Source organism: Manis pentadactyla, chromosome 5 (genome assembly GCF_030020395.1).
Source record: "Manis pentadactyla isolate mManPen7 chromosome 5, mManPen7.hap1, whole genome shotgun sequence".
Taxonomy (NCBI): Eukaryota; Metazoa; Chordata; class Mammalia; order Pholidota; family Manidae; genus Manis; species Manis pentadactyla.
Genome location: NC_080023.1, coordinates 121652912 through 121680009, shown reverse-complemented (window position 1 = coordinate 121680009; position 27098 = coordinate 121652912). Strand labels below are relative to the sequence as shown.

The 27098-nt window shown below is 34.9% G+C and overlaps 1 protein-coding gene across 2 annotated transcripts in view; it reads left to right on the top strand.

Annotated features, from left to right (window-relative positions):
• Positions 1-27098, top strand: part of SLC7A11 (solute carrier family 7 member 11) — an 84463-nt gene that overhangs the window by 15118 nt on the left and 42247 nt on the right. For both annotated transcript variants that reach the window (XM_036927316.2, XM_036927229.2), the window contains exons 5-6: positions 1882-1981; positions 9030-9074. In XM_036927316.2, the coding sequence (XP_036783211.1) occupies positions 1882-1981; positions 9030-9074 (145 nt within the window). The remainder of the gene's footprint in view (positions 1-1881; positions 1982-9029; positions 9075-27098) is intronic.

The following is a 27098-nucleotide window of genomic DNA, read 5'->3' as shown; positions in this document are numbered from 1 at the left end:
CTTCTTTATATATCTTACTTAATAGAGAAATGCTCTGAGATCATTACCACAATTAAAGGAAATTTTAATGTTTTGGAGAGCATTCTTAGCAGGTATTAATTCTATTACTATAAAATGATGATTTTTATCTCTAACTTAATCACATATATTCACATTAACTTGTAACTCAAGAGAAAAACTTTCCTAACACAGATTGTGCATTTATTTCTACTCTAATTACATCCTGAAAATAGTTGTATGTTCTGTATCTACTTAGAAGAATTTATTAAACTTTCTTTTGAATTTCATGACTTTCATCTGAGACCTCTATTATGCAGCCAAAAATTCCTGAAGTTTAGAAATGCCTCTCTTTTGTAACACTCTCATAATGGTGCTTTTTGCAACTGATGCCTCGGACCCGTTCTTTACAAAGTTTGGTTTTTACAAAATTTATTGATTATTCAGTGCTGCACTCTTAGAGATATTGTCCTTAAGGCCAAGGAGAGCACAGATCGTGATAAAAGAAAGTTCAACAGACATTTTTATCTGAGTTCCAGTATTTATATTCTCCTTCTAGAGGACATAGAGATGTTCTGGTAAAATGGGCATTTTTGAATTTACAGTCTCATTTTTTTAAAAAAGAGCTATATTTGAGCATTGGATGCTGTGAGAGGAAAATCATCTAATATGAAACAGCATTCTTCATTTTTGGTTTTACGGCTCACACATAGTATATTGATATATATGCTGTTGTCTGGGCAACTCAGGCAACAACCTGAGGTTGGAGAGAAGAGAGAGGGTCTCCCAAATGTTACCCACCTCCCATTCCCCTTTTATTTACTTACGTGAAAACCAGTTTTGAAACAAAGTCCCATTCCCACTTTGATTAATCTCATTTGCTATTTTCTTTGGGAAAGAACTTTTCAATGCTTAACTTTGACTATTGTCTGACTAGATCTGCCTTTCTATGTTTTTGTAATTATCCAAAAGATTACAAGAAAAAGGTGATTCACAAAGTAGAGAAAATTGTGATGAATAAAATGTTCAATCTACATGTTGATGCAAAAATTTTAAAACCTATCTCTTTTAGAGTTCAATATAATTTCCTTTTCAGTATTTCTAGAAGGAAACTTTGCCATTCTCTAGGACAGGGTCAGTCAGTTCTCTGTAAAGAGCCAGATAGTAAGTATTTTCAACCTTGCATACCATATAGTCTCTTTTACAAGTACCCAACTCTGCTGTTGTAAGGTGAAATCAACCAAAGACTGATAGTGTTGCCTGTGATAGTAGACAGGTGAGTCTGACTGTGTTCCAGCAAAACTTTATTTACAAAAGAAGCTGTTTCAGGGACAGATTTGGTCTGTAGGGTTTACCAAACCGTGCTGATATCTAATGGACTAACAGAGGAAGCAGACCACAAAAAGAAAGTTAAGTGATAGGAAAAGGTGGTTCTGGTGTTTCTTGCCATCTCCTCATTGAGAGTAGACCCATGGATATTTCTTCCCAAGTATTATATTATCTTCATTTTAAAGAACTCTTTCATAGTTCAATGAACTATAGTTTATAGATCTTTTGTGTTCTTTCATAGTCAAACTCTGTCAAGAGAATAGTCATACTCAAATAGATTTAAAAAAAAATGTTTTCTTCTTTGCTATAATTTTATTAGAAGAGAAAAGTGAAGTAGTATTAGTGGCGATCAATGTAATGTATTTTTGGGACTCCTTCTCTAGAATGAATACAGTATTAATAGACAAAGTTGGCGACGAGCAGAGAGTGAGAAATCCAGACCTGAACAGTACAGCTCATCCCTAGCCCTCCCCTTCTCTCTCCATGTTTATGCTTAAAGAATGAATAATAAGCAATTCTTTGAAAAGTCCTAAAATATTTCTGTTCTTATTGCAGGGCAAACACAACACTTCAAAGACGCCTTTTCAGGAAGAGATGCAAGTATTATGGGGTTGCCTCTGGCCTTTTATTATGGAATGTATGCATATGCTGGCTGGTAAGTTGGTATCTCTAGATCTAGTGATTTGTATGGCTCATTAGTGCCTTCAAGGACTTCAAGCACCAAGCAAGGTGCCAGGCAAATGCAAGCAGCCATAGTCCAGTGTGATATGCTTAACTTGAAGAAAGATGGTATGACTCCATCTACTAGGCCAGTTACTGTGCACATGACCTAATAGAAATATAACTAAGTTTTCCAGTCAAGGTGACTACTAGATTTAGCCTGATGTTATAAACAACAAACAAATAATGGTCATAAGAACCAATACAAAATAACTTATAAGTGTGTATCAGTAAGGACATAATAGTGCCATAAGAAATTAAAGATTAGTATTTTGCTTGTCAAAAAGACTTTCAACTGAAGCTCCAAACATGTTTACAAATAGTGATTAATTGATTTTTTTCAACCTTCCCATGAGAAAGAAAGAATTCAGATATAGAAATAAGAAAGCAGTTTCCAGGAGGTAAAATGGTACTTTATAGTCAGGGAAGGGGAAAACCAGATAATGGAATTGGGTGTACTATATGATCTGCTATATTTTAAAGGACCTTACAAATTTCTTAAAATTTCCTCAATATTTGAATTTAAAATAGGCAGCTAAGATGATCAAAATCACTACATCATGGGTAAATTTCCTTTGGTGCATGTCCAACTGTGATATACTTCTGGTTGACACATTAGAAGTTTGTATGTATACCTTATTTTGTTTGGTAATTTAAATAACAATAACCAAACATAAGAGAGAGATTTTTTTCCCTAATGAAATTTTATTGATTTAGTTGAAGCGACTGTTGCAAGAAAGCCCATTAAGTGGAAAAGCATAATTTAAACATCACAATCATTGTAGTAAAATTAATTTCACTGTTTTGTAGTAACTAGTAACAATATTTCTTTTTTTATTATTTATAGAGGTAATAGTTGTACAGCTCTAGCTGTGAGAGTATTCTGTGAGCCTAAAAATAATATCAGGATATTCCACTAGCCAAAAAAATGTAAATTAAATTTGTAATTACAAATGTAATTTCCATATGCTTTTTTAGTTTTTAGGGCCTTATCTTTAAGGCAACGTATGGAATATAAAGCTATATTTCAAATTAAATGGAGTATTTACCCCATTAATCTCAGTAAATTATAAAAACATAGCATAAAAGAGAATTAGGAGAGTACACAAACTCAAAAAATTTTAACATGGCTTTTTGAAGCAAAATACGTTTAAAAGTCCTTAGAAGATTATAGCTCCAAGGAGTAGAGCATAAAATATTTGTATATTCCAGGAATATTTTTATAGCCGTTATGTATAAGTATTAATCTTGAATCACAGTAGTTTTGAAATCTTTTTATTTCTGCCAAAACACAATGTAGTGCTGGGCAGAGAAAAGAACAGAGTTGTGATCACAGGGTTAGTAGCTGAATCAACTGTTCTATGGCTATTCAGCCTGTATCTGAGCTCTGGCACCCTGGGGGCTGTAGCCAAGCTACTGGGAGCATCACTGGAGATGCCAGAATGAAGTGGGGAGGTGACAAAAGCTTTCAGCTAGAGCCAAGTGTTGGGAGCTCAGCTATATTCAATCAGGAATGTGGAATGTGGAGATAGTCACAAGGGAGATTTGATTAATTCTGTTGAATGAAGTTTCTTTTGCCTGTGGGTACCATGCATCTGTTCCCACGGAATATTAAAATATTCTACTCAACTCAGTCTCCCTCTACCAGCACTGAATATTCAGGTCACCTGCATTATGTAGAGCAAATCTTCTCCACTTCCATAGGCTTTTGAGGACTCACAGATTTCTACATGTATAAACATTCCTTTCATTTGAATTATCTTAATACTCAATTTTACTGATGTTGAAGCCCAAATGTTACTTTTGTTAAAATGATTAAAAAAGACAGTTTAGGTCATACAAACATTATTTAATACTTCATGAAGTAGTGCAAGAGTCCAGAGGACTGCAAAATGGAGTGGAAGAGAGGAGCCTTTTACAGGATAAAGAATAAGGAGCAAGGAAGAGAAAAATAGAAAATGAACAAGAGATCAGAAAATAAGTACAAAGCAGAGTCGCTTCGGCATTTAATGATTGAGAGGCTTTATCTTGGGCCTAGAAATTTATTCCAAAACTTTGTTTACATGGAAAACGGGTTTACATGAACCTTTATTTATACTTTTACCCATATAATCCACTCCCTATTTTAAAGGACAGGAACTATTGATTTTCTTATGTTTCTGAGGGTTCGTAGGATAGGAAATTATGACCAGGATTTTAAATGGAATCTAATCTTATGCAAGTAGCTTATGTAGAGACAGGTAAGTAACTGTGTTTCTGTAGCAGGTTGTTATGCTGCCTGAGTGCAGCTTTGTGGATAGGCAGAAATAACATGGTTGTTGATCTATGGCCATCAGTCTTAGAAAAAAAAAGCTCTATTTAAAAGAAATAGTCTATTGGTTTGGAGTGTCAGAGAAAAAGTTTACATCTGGATGTAAATGGAACAAGATGGAGACTAAAAAGTTCCCAGAACTGGTATTTATTCACTTTCGAAATGATATCCTGCCTCTCTGACCTCTGTCTTTCATGACATAATTGCAAGACCAGGTTGCGGCATCATAAATGGGGTACTGTGAATTAGCCTCCACTCCAGGGGCTGCTGCTGTGACAATATTTGATGCAAAAAAAAGTGTGGGGGGCATTGAAAATGAGTAAGACAAAAGCAGCTATTGTCATCAGAACTTAACCACCTAGGGTGTAAATAAAAGCAGCAAGACCTCTGTTGTCCTGGAGATCTTGCTCTGTTACCAATCCAGCTCCTACATGTTGAATAGGAAAAAGATGTTGCCACACTTTGTATCTGAATAGAGTAGGCATTTGGTTATGAAGAGTGCAGAACTTTTTGAGACTGATGGAAACTCTTTCACAGAACATGATTAGGGGGAAAGAAATCATTAACCCAGCCAGGCCACAGAGTTGGGTCAGAACAACTTTGATGTTATTGCCAATGTCGGCATTCAGAGAAATATATCTGCTGGACTCCCTTGTGGCCCAGGGGAACTCAACCAATTTCAGTCCTGTATCCTGATCCAAAGCTAAATATTGCTTGGTGGGATTTTTCTTAAAACTATATAATAGAAAATAGTTTTTCAGTGTCTTTTTTCTCTCTTTTAAATCCTATCCTCAATGGATTTAGTCTTTCTAAAGCACCTGCTGGGATTATTTTGTACCATTGTGTTAAATCTAATCTAAAGAATAAGCTTCTTTTTAAAATAATTCACGTAGTTGGGTACTGAAATGCATTGCCAGCTCTGCAGTGCCTTTTATACACAATCATGGAGGAGTTGGAACATTGTCTAGAGGCCCTGAGGAGATATAAAGCAAAGACGATGCTGTGGACTCATTGCTGGAGAGTAGGAGAGCATAAAGGTATATTTTCCCACAGGATGTGAATGTTTGGACAAAAATAAGCTTTCTCCTTCCTGCCTGCCATCCAGCCCCAAGCCCTTTCCTTTTCTCTATTCTCTGAAATATTTGAAATTGTGTTATTTTTCATAAATATTTCCTTCCTTGCTTTAACATTGTTGGAAAAGACCAGTTTCTAAAACAACTGTTAAGAAAGAACTGGCTATTTTTGATACAAGAGGTCTGGAAACATTTCTTTGTTTGTGTGCATGTGTTTCTGCATTTTCTTCCTGTGCTTCCCATTGCCTTGGATTTATAACAAACACATCAAATCCCCCAGAGCACATATTCCAGATATAAGCATTGGTTGTTGCTTTCCTTCTTGGTATAACTATAACCTCTATTTTAAGGAACTTACTTTCTAGTCATTAAAGATCCTTGACTGCTAACTTTTTAGATCACCTTAATTTTTACTGCTCTCAGTTATTGAAATGTTTTTACTTAAAACATAGTCCTTCAAATATTAGACACTGTAACCTTGTTAAAAGATAAACTAGGCATATTAAAATTGTTGAGTTTAGTTGAGCAGAAATCAATTATTGAATTGGGCTGCATCCTATCTAGCAGGTTGAAAGGAGTGCTGAAGAGCCATACAAAATGAAAATACTTTTACAGAGAGATGGAGGTGGGAAAAAAAGGAAGTCATACTAGACAAGAAAGGAAGCCATAGTAGGCAAAAAAAACCTAGACAAGTGTCCAGGACTTGGGAAATAGTTACACTGGGCAAACAAGTAGTGTGGCAATGTCACTTTCATTTAGGGGATTGCAAGGGTCTGTGAGGCAGATTACCTAACTAGTACTGATCAGACAATTCTGATTAACTGGTTTAAGATTCCATTTTTGGGAGATCTGAAACTGTAATTAAGTATTGGTTTGTTGATGTGCAGCTTAAGCAACTCCATTTTGGACCCACTGTCTTGTTTTTAACAACCAAACATCAGTTACCTACTTGAGGTAGAGCAGGGACATGGAGAAGCATCACAGTTAATGTTTCCTGTCTATGATGAGAAATGCTGAGATATAAATAGTATAGTGAGAACAGAAGGGAGTCCATCTTAAGGCTAAGATTCTGTTTTAAAAACCAGGGAGTTAGGAGGTAAGATTCCTAACATACTTCATGTTGATTAGCCAACAATCGCCCCTATCTTAAGGTTGGGCGAGCAATCCTAAATGGATGTTCCCACTGCTTGAGGGTAACTGCTATCTAGGAGAAGAACAAAATCACTAAATTCCTTGTGTTAAGTTTATCTTACAGAGTTTCTAGAAGACTGACTATAGGGACAGTGATATAATGTCTCTCACTATAGATAGACATCATGAAACCACAGTCAAGCCTGTGCCCCCTTGGCCCTTCACCCCATTCTTGAAATCCTTAAAAGACATAGAACCCTAAGCCTTTAAGTGTGCCTCATCTCTTAGGTTGCCCATACTGTCCTTTCTTCGAGTGTGTACTTTGCCTTAAATAAAGACTTCTTGCTGCTCAAATGACTGAGTTTTTGTCTTGGTGCTCTTCCAAGCCTCTCAGGAGATTAATAAGGGACCCCTTTTCCTGGATAAGCATTTTTATTACTTTGCCATTTTATTCAATTTTCTAGACTTAAGCACAAGTCTTACTCTTCTGTTCTATTTCAGTCAAGTAGAGAAGGGCTACTAAGGCCTCTGATTTGGGCTTGCAAGTTCCTGTCGCCTGGGTGACCTGGACAGGACTGCCGCTGTATGATGATGCTCTTTAGCAGCCTGCCTGAAAATCTCCTTTCTTTGTTTGCAAAAGTTCTCAGAACATAATCTCACTCTATCCAGGACTTTGCAACTCCCTCAAATCCTGGGTAATTGAGGCTTAGTTCCCATGCTGTGCAGATTCAAGTGGACACTGGACATCAGGTGGCCCTGGCTTCAGGAGTCAGCAGGGGATCTGCCCTGTGCCAAGCAGGAGCTCAATAACCTCTCCTTTTCTCCCTCTGTCCTTCCTTGTTCTCTACTGCCTGTATGGCTGCTGTTCATCACTACTGCTCTCGCTTTAATGAATTCCTTCCTTACCTACACCTGTCTGACCTGTTTGTGAGTTATTTCTTGATCAGAGTCAAGAACCCTCCCCTGTGCAGGTTGAGATTTCACCAAGTGTGCCAGGAGAGAGCTCCCCAGATGTAGCTGCCTGGAAACACTATTGTGGCAAACACAATTTAGATGGATTTTTATTAAGGTGGAATAAGTGAGGTTTTCTTCATCTAAGTTACGAGATAGTTTAAGTGTATTAAAGACTGATGGCCTAATATTCCAGCCATTTAGTTTTAGAACATAGAGAATTTGTGCCTATAGACTCATGCTTCTGTGTACCTATATAATGGCTATTTTATCTTCTAAGATACCTATCATCACTGCTAAAATAGGGATTCCCACAAGCCAAAGGCCATCTTGCACTTAAATTCTGTTCTCACTACTCTGACCACACTTTGTGCTGCAGAAAACTAAACTGTTGCACATACCCCTGTGCATAGCACTCCGCCATACCCTGTGCTCATGTACTATAGTGAGTCTGGAATGTCCTTGTACCACTTCATCAGGGCTAATGTTAAGCATTTTTGAAGACTCAGCTTAGGCAAGTCTTGCCTCCTCTGGACCTGCCAGTCTGGGTTAGACCTCTCCCTGGCTCCATGGTTCCCTATTACATGCTCCATCATGCCCCCCATATTGTATCACACTATTCTTCAGACCATTCTATAAACTATGAGCTACTTGAGAAAGACCATGAATTTTCCACTCCCATTTCCCCAGTGACTGACACATGGTAATTTCATATGTTGCTTGTGAAAACGTAAAAATGGTAGAAAGTAGTTAGGCAGTAAACATATATCTATGCTATGACCAGTGATATATTCTGAGTATATACCCAAGAGAAATGATTGCATGGTCCCCAAAAGGACATGTACAAGCACATTTATGGTATCTATATTCATAGTAGTTGTAAATTGGGAGTAATATAAATGACCCTCAATAGTAGAATGTATAGTGTTACATTCATACAATAAAAAGCAGCAATTAAAAATAATGAATTACTGCTACATATGGCAATATGGGTTAGATTCACAAAGGTAAAGTCCAGCGAAAAAGCTAGGTAAAAAGAATAAGTATCATGTAATAGTTACATAAGTCAATTTTAGTCTATTACAATGAAACAAGCAAAATTAATCTGTGGTAATAAAAGTCAGAATAGTGGTCACCTTTACAGGAGGGTGGAGGAGATGGTATGGATTAGAAAGGGCCATGAGAGAGCTTCGCAGAGTATAGAAATATTTTAACTTTTGACCAGTTTGTTGGTTATATAGGATTATGATATGTACAAATTCATCATTATACATTAAGATATGTGCAATTTACTGTTTATATGTTATATCTCTATAAAATTGTTAAGAAATGAAAAGAATACCCTAAATATGGTTTAATAGGAAAACTTTTTGTTGTCGGAGATTTTCATCTAACTGTAATTATTTTTTTAAATAAAATTTTAGTACTTCTGAATTTCAATATTTAAAATTTGAAATTTTGGCTTGTAATCCTAAAATATATTAATAATAGCTTGTAATTTACTTATATCTTTTTAGGTTTTATCTCAACTTTGTTACCGAAGAAGTGGAAAATCCTGAAAAGTAAGTAGCCGCATTTACTCTTAAGTATTTATGAGGAAAAAAGATATAAAGTTATATAGTTTAAAAAGTCGACCTAAAGAAGAAACTTGGTGTCGGGTAATCACCTTTACCATCATCGTCATCACCATTCTCTTAGACAGATAAATTTATTTGATTTTATCATAAATTAGACATAAGTAACTTTATTGTATATTCTATATTCATACTAAAGTTTTTGATAAGTTGAAAGCACAAAAGAGTAAGGCTGCATTTTAGATAACCTATTTCATTAAAGCACACATACAACTTAACAGGAACTCTCAGTTGCCTACAATGTTCCATAAGATGTGAACTCTGAAAGTTGATTACTTCTAATAATACAAGTTTTTTCATAAATATATAATTAAAGACAACAGTATAATTAATGAACAATTAGTTATGAAAGCTTAGAAATAATTGCAGAATATTATGGGAACTTGTAAATTTGGGGAGCTGGATGATCTGATGATGATTTTTATAATGTTTCTAAAATGAATTATTTTTAACTTAGAAATGAGAAAACTGAATTACTTTTTCTGATTTGTGTATAAACATTTGACCTTACATAGGAACACAACATAATCCATGGACAAAAGAGAAATTTTAAGAAGTACAGTGTAAAATACAGGCAGAATTAAAGTTATTTAATTCATCTGACTTTTATTAAACATTGACCATATTCAAACCATTGTGTTAGGAACTTCTTATATAATGAATAAGACTTCTGTTCAAGATTTTATTGTCTAGTCAATGAGTCGAATGTGTAAATGCATGTAACATGGTGTGGCTGATCCTACTACAGATTTCTTACCCAGCTTGACAGAGAGGAAAGGAGGAAATACTTAACTTTATTTAAGGGAGATATTTTGTATATAGAGTCTGATTTGATGAGTAGATGTTTCTTAGGTAATAGAAAAGAGAGACAGACAGACAGATAGAGACAGAGAAAGACAGAAAAAGGGAGAAAGGAACACGTCCATATGAAAAAACCTAGAAACTGGAGAATATGCCTTAGGGTTGGTGATTTGAATTAGGGTAGACTAAAAAATTCTGGCAACAAGTATTTTGGTAGAGAGTAAGTTGATTAGATTTGGCCAAGTACCAGGTTTGTCAGAATTTTGAACATACAAACAGCAATTCAGGTTAAAATGACATTTTATACTATATGATTCAGCTATTATGCAAATAAGTATATAATTCAAACATGTAAGGAGGTTATTTTATTGAGAAATAGAGTAAATTTATGACAATACTTTCATATCTATAACTGGAACTGTGGTAGAGAACATATGTTTACCAAGAACTAGTTCTTTCTAGCATGACTTTGAAATTATTAGCTACTCTATGACTAAGTAAATTGATTACAAAGATAAGTGGTCTGTCCTGTTTGCTGTCTTTTTCATTTTCAAGAATAATTAGTGTGTAAGTGGCACCACAGAGAAATGACTGTTCTTACTGGATTTTATGTAAAATATTTATCGAATTCCCATTGTGTGAGATTACTGTGTTTATGACTGTCTCTTTTAAGTCTAAAAACATTTTAAAGAGATCAGTTACTAAAATCTAATAGCAGAGAATATTTCTTATGAAGAAATGGCAAACTGTAGGTTTGTGGCTGTGACCTAAAAAATAATGTCTATTATATGGCATATCAGTGACATAGATATAGTTCCCATTCTCTTATAATTTCATTTAACAGTTTAAGCATAGGTTTTGTTGGCTATATATCAGTACTACTATGGCGTACATTAAGCATAGTTTTAAATGGTTTATGCCATTATTACCCTGATCTGAATTTCTGATGTATTCTGCCAAAGTGGTAGGTCAGTTAAGGATTCCTTTTCTTCTTTAATTTCTTTCTTTCTTAATTTAAGGACCTTAGGTTGACACACTGATAATTACCATAGCTCAATATATACAAATACTAACAACAGTAATGTATTGACTCAGTGAATTTTTTGTTGTTGTTATTGTTATGAAGAAATTTCCTAATCTCCAAAGAGTGAGGATAATATAAGAGCTAATAATAGCACCTACCTCACTGGGTTGTGGTAAGGAGTTAACATGTACAAAGTACATAGATTAGTGACTGTCACTTTTTAATCTCTACATAATTGGCTGTTGTTACTATTATTATATTCATATCTTCAGAGGATGGTAAAATGTTACTCACATAAAAGTGTTTCCTAGGTTTCTATATCCTAAGAAATTATCTTTCTTCGGTGTTTTTAAAAGAAATAGGAAAAATTATTTTATACCATATTGAAGCCTGTTCTCTAAACTTTCAGTATGAAAATTAAATCTCCATTTTATGGTCTCTCTTATTGTTGTGTGCAGATTTTATTGAATTTTATATTTAGAGAGAATATACTTGCATTTTAAGGGAAAAAATTTAAGATATAAGGGTTTTATAGTAATATAAAAGTTTCTATTAAAACTGATTTAGGTTAAGATTATTTTCACTGGTTACTTCGGATGAACTATTTTCATTTTCTAGAAATCACGATTCTGCAAACTTCTTTATATATTTCTGGAATACTTTTAATTTGACATAGATTTTAAGGTTATATACTAAGAAACTTTTCAGGAGAGATTAGGCAAGAATCTCTAGATTTATTAATCAAGATAATGAATAACTGCTAAGACTTAAGTTGAAGAAAGACACCTCTGATACTTTTTGTTCTTCCATACTAAGTACTCAAGATATTCAATTTTTGTATGGAGGATTCTGTGTAAAACTTATTCAACACATTTATTTTCTCAAAATCAGAATATAAGAAATCCACCAAAATCTCCTTAATGGAAAGTAAAGGTTAAATTTGTGCTATGTATTTATCAACCAGAGAAGTTCAGGGCTTTGAGCAATTTATTCAATGTATTGATTTAAAAAATAATATATCCCTGCAATGTGGACTATGAGCCCAGGTCTTTTAAAATGGAATATTATTTTTTAAACACAGAGAATGCTTTGGGAAATATTTATTGTTGGATATATTGAGAACAGATGGTAAAATTATGTGGACCTAGTGCAGATGTGTAATTTGGCTTATTTTGTGGGTAGGCACAGATCCAAAATATCTTTGGTTACAGGGAGAATAATTAGAATGCCATCTCCTTTGTGACGTGCCCAGAGAAGTGTTTCCCGATCAGTCACGGGTGTATGTGTCCAGGTGTGCTTCAGCGTGCAACCTCCTGGCAGCTGGGGAAATGAACCACTGGCTGAAGATACAACTTTTACTATTCTCCTCTATATAGGCAATAAAATTTTCCCTGAAGTGTGACCTAATTAGAAAAAAGTGATTGTTAATTTAGATCAGTGTAAAGAGCAATGTGATTTAAAGCACCTAGAATGTAGAATAAGGCTTCGTGATCACAACCGACTATCCTTTACACAAAACTTAATTTCAGTGGTGAACTTTCATAGAGCAGTACTCTGTGTTATGACGAGAACAGTTGCTTCAGTGTAGGAACAAGTGAGAGAAAAACTGGGAGGTTAATGGGATCAAATAAACTAGGTCATGACTTCTTTCTTCTATTGAGTATTATCAACTCTTTAAAGCTAGTAAAACACTAACTCTAAGATTTGGGGCAAAAATTCTTGTTATATGGTTATACTTATTATGTTAGAAAATGTGCCCATGGTCTTCCTCGTAATGTTTTCTTCTATAGCCATGGCCTTGGATCTGTAGAAGTAGCAATCCTTTAAGAGGCATTTAACATTTTTATATAAAAATAGTATGTTTATCATTGAAATTGTGTACTGATATAAAAAATATTGCATTTAATAATTATCTATAGCATGGTGGCTGCTCCACAAGAGTAAGAATGACATTTTGAGGAGCATGAATGCCCAAAGTTTGGACCAGGGAGATGATAGAATCCCAAGGGACATCTGAATTTTAAAATGTTATCCCATGACCTCCTTCCCCAAGTAAAATGTGTAGCAGTAATTGCTAATGAGTACATTTGCTTTTAAAAATCAATGTATTTTATTTGCAAATATAATGAGTCTTCACTTATGACATTACTTTTGTGGTGACTGTGCAATCTGTCATTGTTCCAAAGTTAACACAGTGCAAAGAACATATCATTGAGATGTATAATGTTTGTAATCCTGTTCTCGGACTGATAAATCATGTCTTGTGCTGATGAAAGTCAAGGAATGAATTGCTTTGCTTTGACCTTGGGGGTCTGAAATTGGTTGGTTTGTCTATTAGACTTGTTCCTGTGTTCTTCTCACTTCATTTATTCCTTCTGTTCTGAGGAGTTAGAAATAGTAGACTGGGAGAAAGTCAGTAAAGCTTGATATCATCAGTCATTTTTGAAGAGCAAGCTATCAACATGCTCTGAGTAATCAACTTTAATAGAAGGTTTAAATAATCATAGTGTCAAGTTTAATTAATACTTTGCCTGCTTTCAATTTATATTAATTGATGACTGAAAATCATCACACCTTGTACCAGTGATAACTTAGAAGAAGAGAAACTTGCTTTGGGAAAGATGTCCAAAGACTTTCAAGTCTTTGTGATTGATCAGAGTGGTTCATAAATTGTCCACAGTCACATTATTTGCATTCAGTTCAGATGTTGCAGTCTTAAATTTTTAGTATATGTGTTTTTATCCTTACTGGCTTGTATTAATCAAGAGTAAAGTCATTTATTAATAATATTATACCCTTTTATAAGGCCTATTGTTTATAGGACATATAAAACTGTTTATCAGATTAAAAACACAGTAAAAATCAAACGATTAAAAAATCTTGCCCAGGTGTGCTGTACAAAGTTTCATGACAAAAGATTGACTTGAAGTCTTTTATCTTGAGTTTTGGCATTTTAAGGATGCCAAATCACCTTCTTTATATGCTTATAGCTTTCTAATTTAACAGTTGCTAGAATATACCATAAATGTCTTGACTATATATATGCAGATTACAGAAATGTTATATTTTGTTTTTTTTTTATTATGAAGTAATGTTATCTGTACTCTTAAGATATTTCCAAAGTTTCTTTTACAAATACTCAACTGACATGTATTTTCTTTAAATTAATTTTCACAGAACGTTTTCTCACTGTCAATAAATGTATATAGAAAACTGTATTATTCAGCAGAATTAACTTACAAAAGTGTTTGTTAAATGAATCTCTTAAAAATGTCTGCTAATTGAGTTAATTTGTAAAGTTGAATTTATACCAAAGTTAACAAAGATTTGACAAAATGAAGTATCTTTTTTATTAATAGCAATGACACATTGTTAGAATTATCTTAATATGTAACAGTGCTTCTCTTTAATTGTTGAAATAATTGATAGCTACATTAAAATTTTATTTTGTGCATCTCTTCTGGGAATATATATATATATATATATATATATATATATATATATATATATATATATATAAAGTTTCAATTTTAAAATATGTTTCACAATAGGAATATAATTATAGTGGCTAAGCCACTGAGGCAGACAAAAGGTCAGTATTTGGTCAGACATCCCAGATAGGAAATGATTCTGTGTCCAGAGAATCAGTGACCAAGGAATTCTTTCTTGCCTTTGCTCAGACTAAGACTTTTTCACTAAGGGAACAAGTGGTTGATGTACCCTGGGATCAAAATTCTTGCATTTCTCAGCTTCACATATGCATAAAAAATACATTTAGCTCAAGCATAGTTGTTTCATGTAAAGCTGAAGTGTTAAATAAGTGGTACAGAAATTATAGGATTATAATATTTTATCAGGCAGTAATCAAAGAAGACAGATATTCATCTTTGATGTGCTTTGTGGAAGCCATTTAGATTTTTTTTTTAATTTTAACGATTCTAACCCCATTATTAGGAAAAAATTTAAAGGTTAGTGCTTTTGCTGTCCTGCATCATTTCATATTAGTTGTTTCTAAATTTGAATTTTGATTTTATTGAAGCTTATATTTTGAATCTGGAATCATGAACTCATGTTTTAGGAGCACTAATAGTGGCTGATTTAACTTTACCCTTTGTGTGTTCCCTTTAATTATCCATAAAATAAGAGACCACAAGAGGTATGATGAATAAGAATCAAAGAATTTCAGAATTAGAGGGAATCTTAGACTCTCTCTTCTCTAGCTTTTCACTAGATGCACAAATCTCCTCTATAATATCTTTAAACAGATATAACTTGTATAAAATAAAATGTGACGCGAAGTATGACTCCCTTGAACTGCGCTACCAATATTTTTCACTTGCATATGTTAATTAGCAACCTGCTAATTCCTTTTCAACCTTTGATAACTTGCTGGTTGGGTCGCATACTGAGCAGGCCAAATGTCCTCACTGTAATAGGGACAACCCAAATGAGAAGGTAAATGACACACACCAGAGGTTATAGATTTAGAATCCTCTCGTCTGGAAGGAAACAAACACCTCTGCACTCAGAAGCAATGTCAGTTATTAGTTTGTCTCCTGCTTTTGAGTTCACACTTTAGTAGCTCCCCTCATCCATATTCTCACTTATGCAAATCAGCTATCCTTCTCCATGCCTGGATTTCAAAGCTAATGATTGTACCCAAAAAGGGGCTCATAAGTAAATTTTACGTTCTGTGTTACAGCTAGTGAAAAACTTCTGAGACTACTAACTGGTTTGGGGACCAGTGTTTGGGTTTCATTCAGACTCAGTGTTATGGAATAGTCTCACAAAAATGGAATAATATCCCCACATCGTTTGTTCTTGGCAGAGACAAGATGCATCCAGGCTATTATATATATTCTTGCCATGCACTGGAATAATTTTGATAATTTTGTTCTCGTCATAGTCAAACATTGCATCAGCTTATCCATCTACTCAGGAAAATGAGCATCTTTTGGGTTTGTGTAGGCTCAAGCTAAAACTGCATTACTTGTGTAAACATCTGAAATGAACCAAATGAAGTTGAGACTTTCCAGTAAAGAAATATTTCCTTCACTTTTATAAGCTGTAAAAATATTTACTTATTAAGTCTTTCAAAACAGCACTGTTTAGGAAATCAAAATTCTAATACTGTTTCCTCTTAACTAGCAGTTTGGCCTTGGACAGACCTATAAGTTGTTTCTGAAGCTTTGTTTATCAATTTTAAATACAGGACAGTGATCCCTATATTATAGTTCTCATGGGGTTGTGAGGATAAAATATGTAAAATTCAAAAATGTTAATGGACTCAAGTAATATACACATATCGTCTACAACCAAAACCTGTATTCTTCAAAGATTAGAATATTGCATAATCTTTGGAAAAAATTAGAGGATTGGCATAATTGTTTTATGAACAGGGGTGCCTTTTCTACACACATGACCTATTAATCAGCTTCAAAAGTTGTTCTGCATCATCAGCAAAGTACCCAATTATTAGTAGTTAAAAGGTTCAGAAGATGATGATAACTGCTTTTTAGTTAATAGACTCTAACCTCCCTCAGGAAGCAACATGCTCACACATTACAATCAGAATGAATTTCTTGGCAGGTTTTTTTCTTTCTGAACCAAGTATTTGTATCCCCACACCCGTATTGTCATTGTCACACTGTTGGCTGGTGGTGCTTGGCTGGTAGTGCTGAGATATGTATGGACTTTTTGTACTTCCACTGCAGTCATTTATTTTTAGGTTCACCGTTTTACTAAGAAACTCTTTTATGAGAGCTGACAAACAAGGCTTTTGATCTGGGTGGCTGGTATCATGCATTTAAATTTTTATTTTTATTTCCATAAAAGAAGCTACTGAGTTAGTCTAAAACACGAGAGCACAAGCATTAGTTTACCACCAAATCATTTTTATAAATTTTTGCCGAACATAAAAATGCATAGTCTTTATTAAAAATATAATGCATATATAGATGGATTAAGGGTTGGCAGTTCAGATTATTTTTAGTAATGTGATGTGTATTATTTCCATTCTTCAGTTGGGAGAGTAGAAGCTCATAGAAGTAAAGCAAGTTCTCGTGCCCTGTAATCAGTACATGAGAAGAGTAAGATTATCATTCATGTTTATATAATACATGGACTACTTATCTGGCACATGAGCTCATATTCCTTCTAACATGCCAATTTGGGAGGCAAAGCAGAAATGATTCTTAGTAAGCAGTTGTTATAATGGCTGACTAAGGAAACAACTTTGCTATGGAAGAGGAAGCTGGAAGAAGAGTAGGACCTAGAAAGGTGGAATAGAGAAGCGGAGGCATCTCACCCTGGGAGGAGCTCACCCGAGGCCGTGGGACTGTTCAGCAATGGCAGGGAATAGCGTGTAGGCTGCCCTGGTTAAAGTGATGGGTTGTGAAGAGGAATAGGAGACAAGATGGTAGTAATATGCAGATGCTGGCATGTGGTGAGCCTTAGCCTCCATTTCAAGAATTCTGGACCTGATCTGGTAGCCAGTTTTAGTGTACACAGAGCAGTGCTTGGGGAAGATGAATCTGATGACAGGTTTTTCTTTTTGTGACATACAGTTTAAAGAGAGTTTTCATCCAAGAAGCTTTATTTCAATCTCTTTTTTATATGTTTATTTTTAATCAAAGCAGTATCTTTGGAAAGTTAATGGTCTCCTGGACAAGAACCATTGCTAGAGGCAGGCAAGTTGACAAATCATGTGGCAGAAAATTCTGGCAAATACAGGATCATCTCCACGCTGTCTCAGCCCAAAGACATGGACTAAACTGCTTAGAGATGTCAACATAGAGTTCACATACTTTGTTAAAAAGCATAGTTGTCTTTCTTTTAATGGAACAAAATGGTACCATTTATTTTCCATGCCAATAGAAAAGCAAATGAGATTTAATTAAATAAGAAGAAAGTTCATTTTAAGATTAAAATTAAAATATTCAGAAGTGTTGAAACAAGAGAATTTGGTTAGGCACTGGAATTCTCAAAACAAACATGAAAGAGGTTATTATTTAGCCACAGTCCTTTAGATAACCAGGTTGATAAAATGAGGTAAACCTTTGTTTAAGTTAGCTTCTAGTGCTATAATGAGTGGTTCTATTTTTAGGTGAGTGAATATAGAGGAACCAGTGTGGGGAAGCATATACTATACCACTAATCTATGTTATTGGAAAGGGGTATCACACACTAGGAAGATAAAGGAAACCCTTAGTTAGATTTATGCTCAAATAGAAACTCTAGGTCAGATTTTGGAAATATTTCAAATAAGAAGTACTAAAGATCTGACATTCACACATGTGGTATTCTAGGGAAAGCCTGGATTAAGGAGGAGAGGAAAATAGCAATGCCAGTACAGGACAAAAGTCCAGCTGGGAGGCAACTGGCACTGCCAGGCATGGGGAGATTCACGCTGGTATGTAAATAGCTCTGAGCTCAGAATCAAGTGCCTAAGGTTCTGGTTCTGGAAATAATTCATTTTGTGACCTTAGTTACATCCATTATCCTCTCTGAGCCTCTGATTTCTTAGCTGCATAAAAGATATGGTAGAGTAACATATTCTGTTTCTTTTCAATTCTAGTATGTTTTATGATGCTTGTAGATGACACACAAGTCCCTAGTTTGACAAGTAGAAGAGCATTTTGGGGGCATAGCTAAGGGATAGACACTTGGAACATCTGTCACAAGAAGAAAATGTGTCAATACAGTAATAGAGAAAGGGATTATGTGGTCTGTTTCCAGATTTCGTGATGATTAGGTGATTGGAGAGGACTAACATTTTTTGAGTTATTTTGGAAAATGGAAAGAAGTTTGAGTGGACAAATGTTGGGGGAAGGTGAATGAATCCAGATTGGCACTGCACCATGTGGGGGCCTAATTATTAGATCCAAAGTTCTAGCTGTGGAATCTAATTCAGGGAGGTCACCTTAAGTACAGGATCCTGTGATATATAGAGTGCACCAGGAGGGACAAGGATGTTAATATGCATGGTCAGAGATGTATGTGATGGTGGGTCCTGGATTCTATTTATTATTTTTATCATGTATATCTATAGAAGATATAGAATGGTCTATAAACCTCTGTGGTGCAGGATGTTCACACTAGACTTTTGCTATGTGTTTCTTTATTTTTCTTAAGACTTCTAGACATATCTTATGAGAGAATGGCCTATGTGGAGAGATATCTTTACTGATATGTCTACTTCTTAAAAGTGGGAGACATTTGCAATAATCCAATAAGGATTGCATTTATATATCTATAAGTTTATGCTGCCTATCTAAGGAAAGAGAGTTTTGTAGTAACTTCCAAAAATGTATATTGATTCCTTGACCCAACTGTTAAGTGGGTATGCTAATGTGTATTGCAAAGTTTTTATGAGAATTAGAAATAGCATACTGACATGTCTGACAACACCTTGCTCTCAGTAGACAATTATTAATGGTAGGCCATTTATTTTTTATTGTTATCAAACATCATGCCATTATGTAATCTGATAGGGCTTATCAGATCAGGATTTGTGAATTTGGGCAGACTAGTCCTTTTCTTCTGCACTGCCTAAGTGTTGGGTTTGAAGTCCATTATGACAAGGTAAAAGACAGCCTTGTTTGAAATGCCTTGCCATGGGAAGCAGGAATTGTCTCAGTCTCAGAGTTAGGCATTTCAAATCTCCAATATTGGGGTTTGTTTTACAAAAACATGCAGTATTTCATTGGTTTTCTAAAAAGCCAATCTCATAGCTTTTAAAATCAGATGTTTTTCCCAGGTAACTGTCTATTCTGCCATGTTTTCCTTTTTCTCTTTTCTCATGTTCTCTGTCTCTGTCTTAGAATTATAGATGTGGAACAGTAGAGAGTGTTATCTGTGACAAAAGCTTAATAGTCAATACTGATGCATATTAGTTGAGAACGCAGGGATGGAACACCAAGGCCACTGTTTTATATAGTAGATGCACAATATTTCATGGAAGATAGTTTTTGAAATTAAGTCTGTGGCATAGCACTAAAATATTTCATAATATGTGAAAAAATAAAGCTTATGATAAGTGGTCATACAAGACAAAATGGGAAATAGACTAACGGTTATAATGCAGGATGTCTAGAGCCTGGTATGTTGCCCATCACACAGTGCTTTTTATAGGCATCTCCTGTCCTACCTCCTCCAAACGTCTCTCTCTTGTTGGCCTTTCATTATATCATTTTTTTCTTCCTCCCTGACATTCTACTGTCATGGTCATTCTCTTAGGGATAAATAACAAGGGATGTGATAATTTCTCTAAATTTCTAAATTATTTCCATTTTCATGTTACCTGTGTGTACAGTTTTCCACACATTTACTATTTTCCACTGATACATTGGCATGGCTGGCCTAGTTTATTAGACTAATTCACTGTTACAGTTAAATCACAATGAACTTGACCTAGAGAAAATAAATCACAAAGGCCTAGGATGTTTGAATTGGAAGGGAAGTAGCCATCACATTTTATGCCCTTTTCATTGTAAAGATAAAGAAATTGAAGCCATAGAGATGGATTAATTTGTCTATTATTTACAAGTTAAAATCCTGATCCATTTCTAGTCCTCTTTCCAAACACTTACTGTTGTTGAATACAAATCTAAGAGAGATGGATATGGAAAGATTTTAGCCTTGAAATTAGCTGGTGGAAGAATGTAATCATTAGGAATGACCTATGTCATTTGAGAATAGACAAAACTGCTTTTAAGAATGTGTAAAAGCATTAACATTTGCCTGCATTCAACTTTCTAAGCTGTTATGCAAACATATAATGAAAGGGGTCCTAGGCTAGCTGAATTAAGTAATCTATTCCAGGTCATTTATTGAAGGTCATTTGGTTACAAGATTAAAGCAGAAACTTTATGATTAGGAAATGCTGAAACGTTAGGATATTATAAGGAAATGGCTACTTTTTAGTTTTCTCTGCCATCTTTACAGATATACTGATGCTTTAAATAGTTCTGATATCTCTTTGGGGAACAATATTTAAGTCTTCTATATTGGTATCGTCAAACATCAAAATCTCACTTCCTAAATTCTGTTTTGAGGCAAGCAAAAGAGGAATTGATACAGAAATCACAATTAACTTGAAGTCAGAAAATGACAAAAGAAATGAGTGAGACAGATAGCAAGACGAGGTCATGAACCCAAAATACGGTTTTGTAGCTGCTTTGGGTCTGGTAAAGAGAGCTTAAATGTGTTTCAAATGTATGTAAGTTTTTACCTATTTGATCCTCATAATGTCATATGTAGTCTTGCCAAGGAGAGGTGATCAAATGGCAAAAGCTGGGAGAAAGAAGCTGCAGACTGAGCTCAAGCATTGTCTCTCCCTCGGCAGCAGAATTTGTCTTTATGCCAAGCCACAGCCTGAACTCTGAACTGCAGTGAGGGAGAAAGCTTTAGTTTAGATATGTAGGTACTTTTCAAACTGTCACGCTTCTGATGCAAGTCTGTGACAAGGCAGAGCAGGAGTTTCCTGTTCTCCTAAAGATCATGTTAATACTTCCCCTGTTGTTACCATTTCTATAGCAACTGCTGGGCCAACTTCCCTCACCTCTCAACCCAGCCTCACCACTCCGCGCCTCTGATTCAGGGGCACCTGGAAGCATGAGATATTCTGATTGTCCTGTCCTCATAATTCTCCTAACAGACACACCTTGTTTATTCTATTTTTAAATAGCTGAGGACCTAAATCTTCACCTAGCAGCTGTGGTCAGATGATCCATTTGGTCAAGTTATAGAAAGGAAAATTTCTTTCTATGTATTCTGTACCCTACAAGAAAAAGTCAAAGTAAAACTTTATGAGTTTCATAGTAGTTTCAGTAACAGTATATTAGTTACCTTTCCCTCTTTAATAATAATAGTTGGTCAAATTAAAAATAAAGCAGAAAAATATGCAGAAGAAAATTAAAATCACATATCATCTCATCATCACAACAAACAGAAGTACTCACTGTTATTATTTTGGTATTTTGGTCCCTCCCACCCGCCGTGTGTACATATGTGTCTACGTGCCATGTGTGTATGTTTGCACTGCATCATATTGTTTGAGATAAATGTACATAATGTATCATAGCCTTGGCATGATATTATGTTATTTAATTGTTGTTTATTTTTTGTCTGTTTTCCATATGAGGGCCAGGGCCTCATATGTGCTATTTATTGTTGTATGCCCAGCAGCTTGAAGGCACTATAAAGTCTGTCCTACTGTCTAGATTTGCTATAACTCAAATCAGCTCTAGCTCTTTCTATTCATCTAGATCTATCCTGCTTTTAGTGTCATTTCGTTAGATTTTCCTAGAGCTCTACATTCTTAGTCAACATCATTTTTTATAGTGGTATAATAATTCATTGGATGGATGTACCACTATTTACTCATTCTTCTGTTAGACTTTGAAAATGTTTCCAATTTTTCTTAGTGTAATAATGTTGCATTGTACATTTGATATATAAATCTTAGTACATTTTCAATTATTTTCTAAGGAAGATTGCTGGAAGAGAATTACTATGTAAAAGGCAATGAACTTTTAGAGTTTCTTTTTGTATTACCAAGTTCTTTCCAAAGTGGGTGTATCAATTTCCTTTCCCAATAACAATAGTTTAGAATGCTTAATTAGCATTGAATGGCATAATTTCTAAAACTTTTTGTTAATTGAAAAGCAAAAATTGTACCACATTGTTTTCAATTACATTTCTTTGATCACATGTGAGACTTAATACTTCCTCATGTTTGTATCTGTATGTGGTTGCCATTTTAGGACATGAATATTTGTGATTCAGTAGAATTATTATACTATGGCTACTAATTCTTTATTGTGTTATTTACAAAATATTTGTCAGAGTTTCTCATGCAACTAAATTTTCATTATGGTTCAGCTTACAGAACTTTGAATTTGAAACTGCCCTGTAAGGGATTGAATATGAATGAATTTAATTATCATATATGTATCCAACTAGATTAATTTATGTTCCCAAGAAATAATCTTTTACCACATAGGTTATAAACATGGTAATTAACACAATTCCTAAGCAACATGCATTAGAAAGAATAAGATACTTTTTCTCTCCTTGACATCCTTATTTTTGAACCAAATATCTGCTAGAAAATATTCAAATCACATTTTTTGTGTCTCTCTTAGACATTTGCTACTTTTTTCAAAATGAGAATGCCAATGTTGGATTATTTCATTACTAGCCTTTGTTTTCTCAGTGGTTCCAGTCTCTTGATACATTCTAAAATTTATACATATAAATTAACACAAAAAACACAACTGCATTGTTTTCTCAAATCCAATAGCCAATCAGGAATCTCAGTGAATTGAACAGGAGCACCAGCCAGCTGCAGTAGTATATTCAGAAATGTCTTCCTTGAGTCACTTGCCCTTCCTCAGTGACATCATTTCAGTCTCTGGTCCATTCCATTGACTGCTCCTCTAGTCTGCAAGACTTAATCCCTTGATTCTGACACCCTGTTTGTTGGTACTGCTGACTCCCCGCTGGCGGCTGCCAACTGGTTGCTCCATGCTGTGTTTGTGTTTTATGGGCAAATGTTCATGTGTGGCTGCTGTGTTTGATATTAAATCTGAGATGAACTTCAGGAGGTTTCCTGCTTCTTATTAAAAATGATTTTGGCTAGGGGCTGTGTTATCCTGTTCATAAATCAGGTGTTTTCAGAGATTTAATAATTTAGAATTCACATGAGGATGGGTGGAATAAGCATTTCTTTACTGTTAGGGCTGCCTCTTGACTTTCCCTTTGTTTTTATTTATTTTTTCCTCTTTACTGCTTCCATTTATTTATTTTTTTAAGTCTTCTTTAGGGAGGTTTGTACAGATTTATCTCATGGCTTTGAAAATAATGTAAAAGGAAGAGCCAAAAATGATAGCTTGGATTCCTTGAAGTAATTTAAATTTGCTAAGTTTTGTGGGTCTTCCCATCACTGTTGTAAACACACTTCTATTTTGTTTTGTTTTGTTTTACTCAAGCCATATCTTCCAAAGTATTTCTCCTTTCTCTCTCTTTTAATGAACCATATTTTTTAGGGCATGTCCTAGAAATAAAAGGTTGATAAAAAGCAAAATAGTAATAAAAACAATAAGAACAACAGAGGCCAAAGAGACCAGGAACTCTTTCATATGTAGTTACACGCTACATAGAAAGCAGAGCTGTCCTTGAGGGTGACAAACAGCCCTGGTAACTCCTCTCAAAAATGTTTGCTGTAAAGATTTAGAGGAAGTATTTTTAAGGGCACTTTATAATAATGTTCAGTGTGAGACCTTCATTTCTTTGTAGAATTTAGGAGTGTGAATACATAAAGATACTTGAAAATATCATTAGGAGTTAGAAGATGTTTTGTTTTGTTTTTCCTTATGTTAAAATTAGCAGGGAATGGAGAGTACTGGGACACAGAAATACTTAGAAAGAGGATGGAAGGTTTCTCTGAGGAGGTGACTTTTGATCTGAGTTTAACAGCTAAGAATGAGGCAAGCAAGTTAAGAATCCAGGGATGGGGGGGCCTCTGTGTTTGAATTTTAGATTCCACGAGAGAATGAATTTTTGTTGTAGCTGATGACTTACAACATTGTCCAGCATAAAGAAGACACTTGATAAACATTGGTTAAATGAGTGAACTCTTTATAAAGGACTTTGATAAATGCAAATAACAATATCTTTAATATCATTACTATGTATGTCCTCCTAAAATTTAGATGAATTTTAAAAATGTGTTTACTGTAAAGTTTTGATAAATGCTGAATGCATACAATAAAGTGACTAATGAAGACATTTCATGAGAGACTATGATAATACGGTCAGTGTAACATGGCCTTCCAGAGGTCTGACCTGACCTACAGACACTGTTTTAGAATAGGGAAGAGCGGACAGACCATTTATCCTTAAATGATCTTTGGAAATCACCAATTTTTTTCAGCCAGGCTGACACTTCCAAATGGTAATGATGGAAAGTACTTTGATGTGCTGGTATTCCTGGCTGAGAATAGAATCGCCATCTTCAGAACCCAGGAGAAGAGTTTGTTAAGTCAGCATCCTATTCTCTCCTCTGAATGACAGAATAAGACAAAGGCAGACATTTCCTTAAAATGATCTGGTACATGAGCAAGTGCTTAAATGGGCTTTCAAAGTATTGAGTTAAACTATCTTTTTGGATTAGCTTTATTTGTGAATGTGGTTGAATTATGAACTTTCAAGTGAAATGGACTTCAGGTTTCATTAATTCAACGCCCTCTTTAACTGATGATCTAGTGATCTCCAGTGATCCTGCTAGTGCCAGGAATATCTAGAACCAGCCATCAGACTGGAGGCCAGAGAAGGTTTCATGATTTTATGAAATCATGTCGAAACAAGTATCAAAGGCAAAACTCCAGAGAAAACATATTGTGAAAAGACAATTTACCCTTGGGATGATATATGTATATTTCTTTTCTTGATTATAGGGCTTTGGGAGTGGGGCTGAGGGAAAGTATAGAAGAGAAGGGAAATAAGGGGCAGGTGAATGTAAGGACCACTTCGGTTTCTCTGGGGCAGGTCATCCTTTAGCCACTGCACAGTGCAGTTGACTTGAGAAAAGGGTCCCTGGAGAGAGGTTTGCTTATCAGTGCTTGTAAGTCTAAGAAAAGGCATTAATAAACATAAAACAAAGCACAAAAGCTTATTTTTCAAAAGGCTTAACTTTTGAGCTAAAAGATAAAGATCACAAAATTTTCATTTCTGCTGGGACTATGAATCTTTGTAAATGGACAGCCTGAGGAGAGAAAAGGGGAGGCCTGCAGGAGTTTCCGCCATTCTGTGGGCCTTTGTGACCTTTCCAGGGAGCTGTCGGCTGTTCTAATCAGTCTTTATCATCACTTTCTTGATAATGACACATAATCTCTCTCAACTGGCAAGGCACTTAGCCTATTAACTCTATTTCTTCTCTTCTTTGCCTTTCTCTACTGCCCCATTAAGCTGCTGTATCATGTTCTCTGCACGCTGCCATGTGGATTTGCCACTCTGTCTTAAGCTAGGCCTTAGCTATTGGCTCCCCTATCACCTTCATGCCTTTACTACTAAGGATTTTTCCTGCAGTTACCTTAGGACTATAGAGATTTGTGCAATGAAAAATTATTTTCAATTTAATAGGGTCAAATGTATACAAATGTAATTATCTATATAGAGGCACTTTATAAAACCACTTCATCTATTTTTAACACTGTGCTTTAGAAAACCAGCATTGGGTTCCAAATATAATCTAAAGACATAACTTACAGAATCTAGAGCAGTGATTTTAAAACTATTTGTAAGCAGTGGATCACTTTAGTTTTCTGGCTGAGTATCAGTACATCAAACGAGTGAGAGAGGTCTCATCTGCTTGACCCAAGTGAGAGCAGGGTGGTCTGTAATCCTATCAATTGTCTACCTTCTGTTGTGATGCCTGGAGTGCCTGATTGGAAAACTGGTTATCTATTAGACTGCCAGATATCACAGAAAACCGATAACTAGTAATTATACTTGTTATTGTTGACCAGGAATGTGGAAAGCAATTTTTGATGGTAGAAGCAATAGTTCTCTCTCACAGCTGAATGTCTCCATGTTTACCTGCTCCACCTTTTATCATGTGGCTGCTCAGAAATGTGACTGGGCCTGAAGCATGCGCATATCACAGGAGGAGTGTTCCCAGTTCCTTCTAAGACATGTGCTTATGGCCAAGGGGATTTCGACTTGAATTCCCATTTACTATGCCAAAGTGGTTATATTTATCTTACGTTGCCTTGTTCTTAGCACAAGAATATATTTATTTAACACTGCATTGTCTTATTATGTGTCCTTGGTCAAAACAAAGGGCAATTGTACTTTGATCTTTGTTGGACTGATGGCAGTTGTTAGAGGTGCAGGAGATTTTATAGTTCCTAGTAGTGAACAATGCTCTGCTTCTGGGAAGTTTGAATAATAGTTAATTTTTCACTATCCTAAATTTCTCAGATATAATGTTTTTATTTGATTTTTGTCACTTAGGATAATATTTTCAGAATTTCATACCATATACTTGTGTCTTATAAAAACAAATATATAGTATAGGATAAAATTTAATGACAATCCATTTTAAATTTTATATAAAATAATTA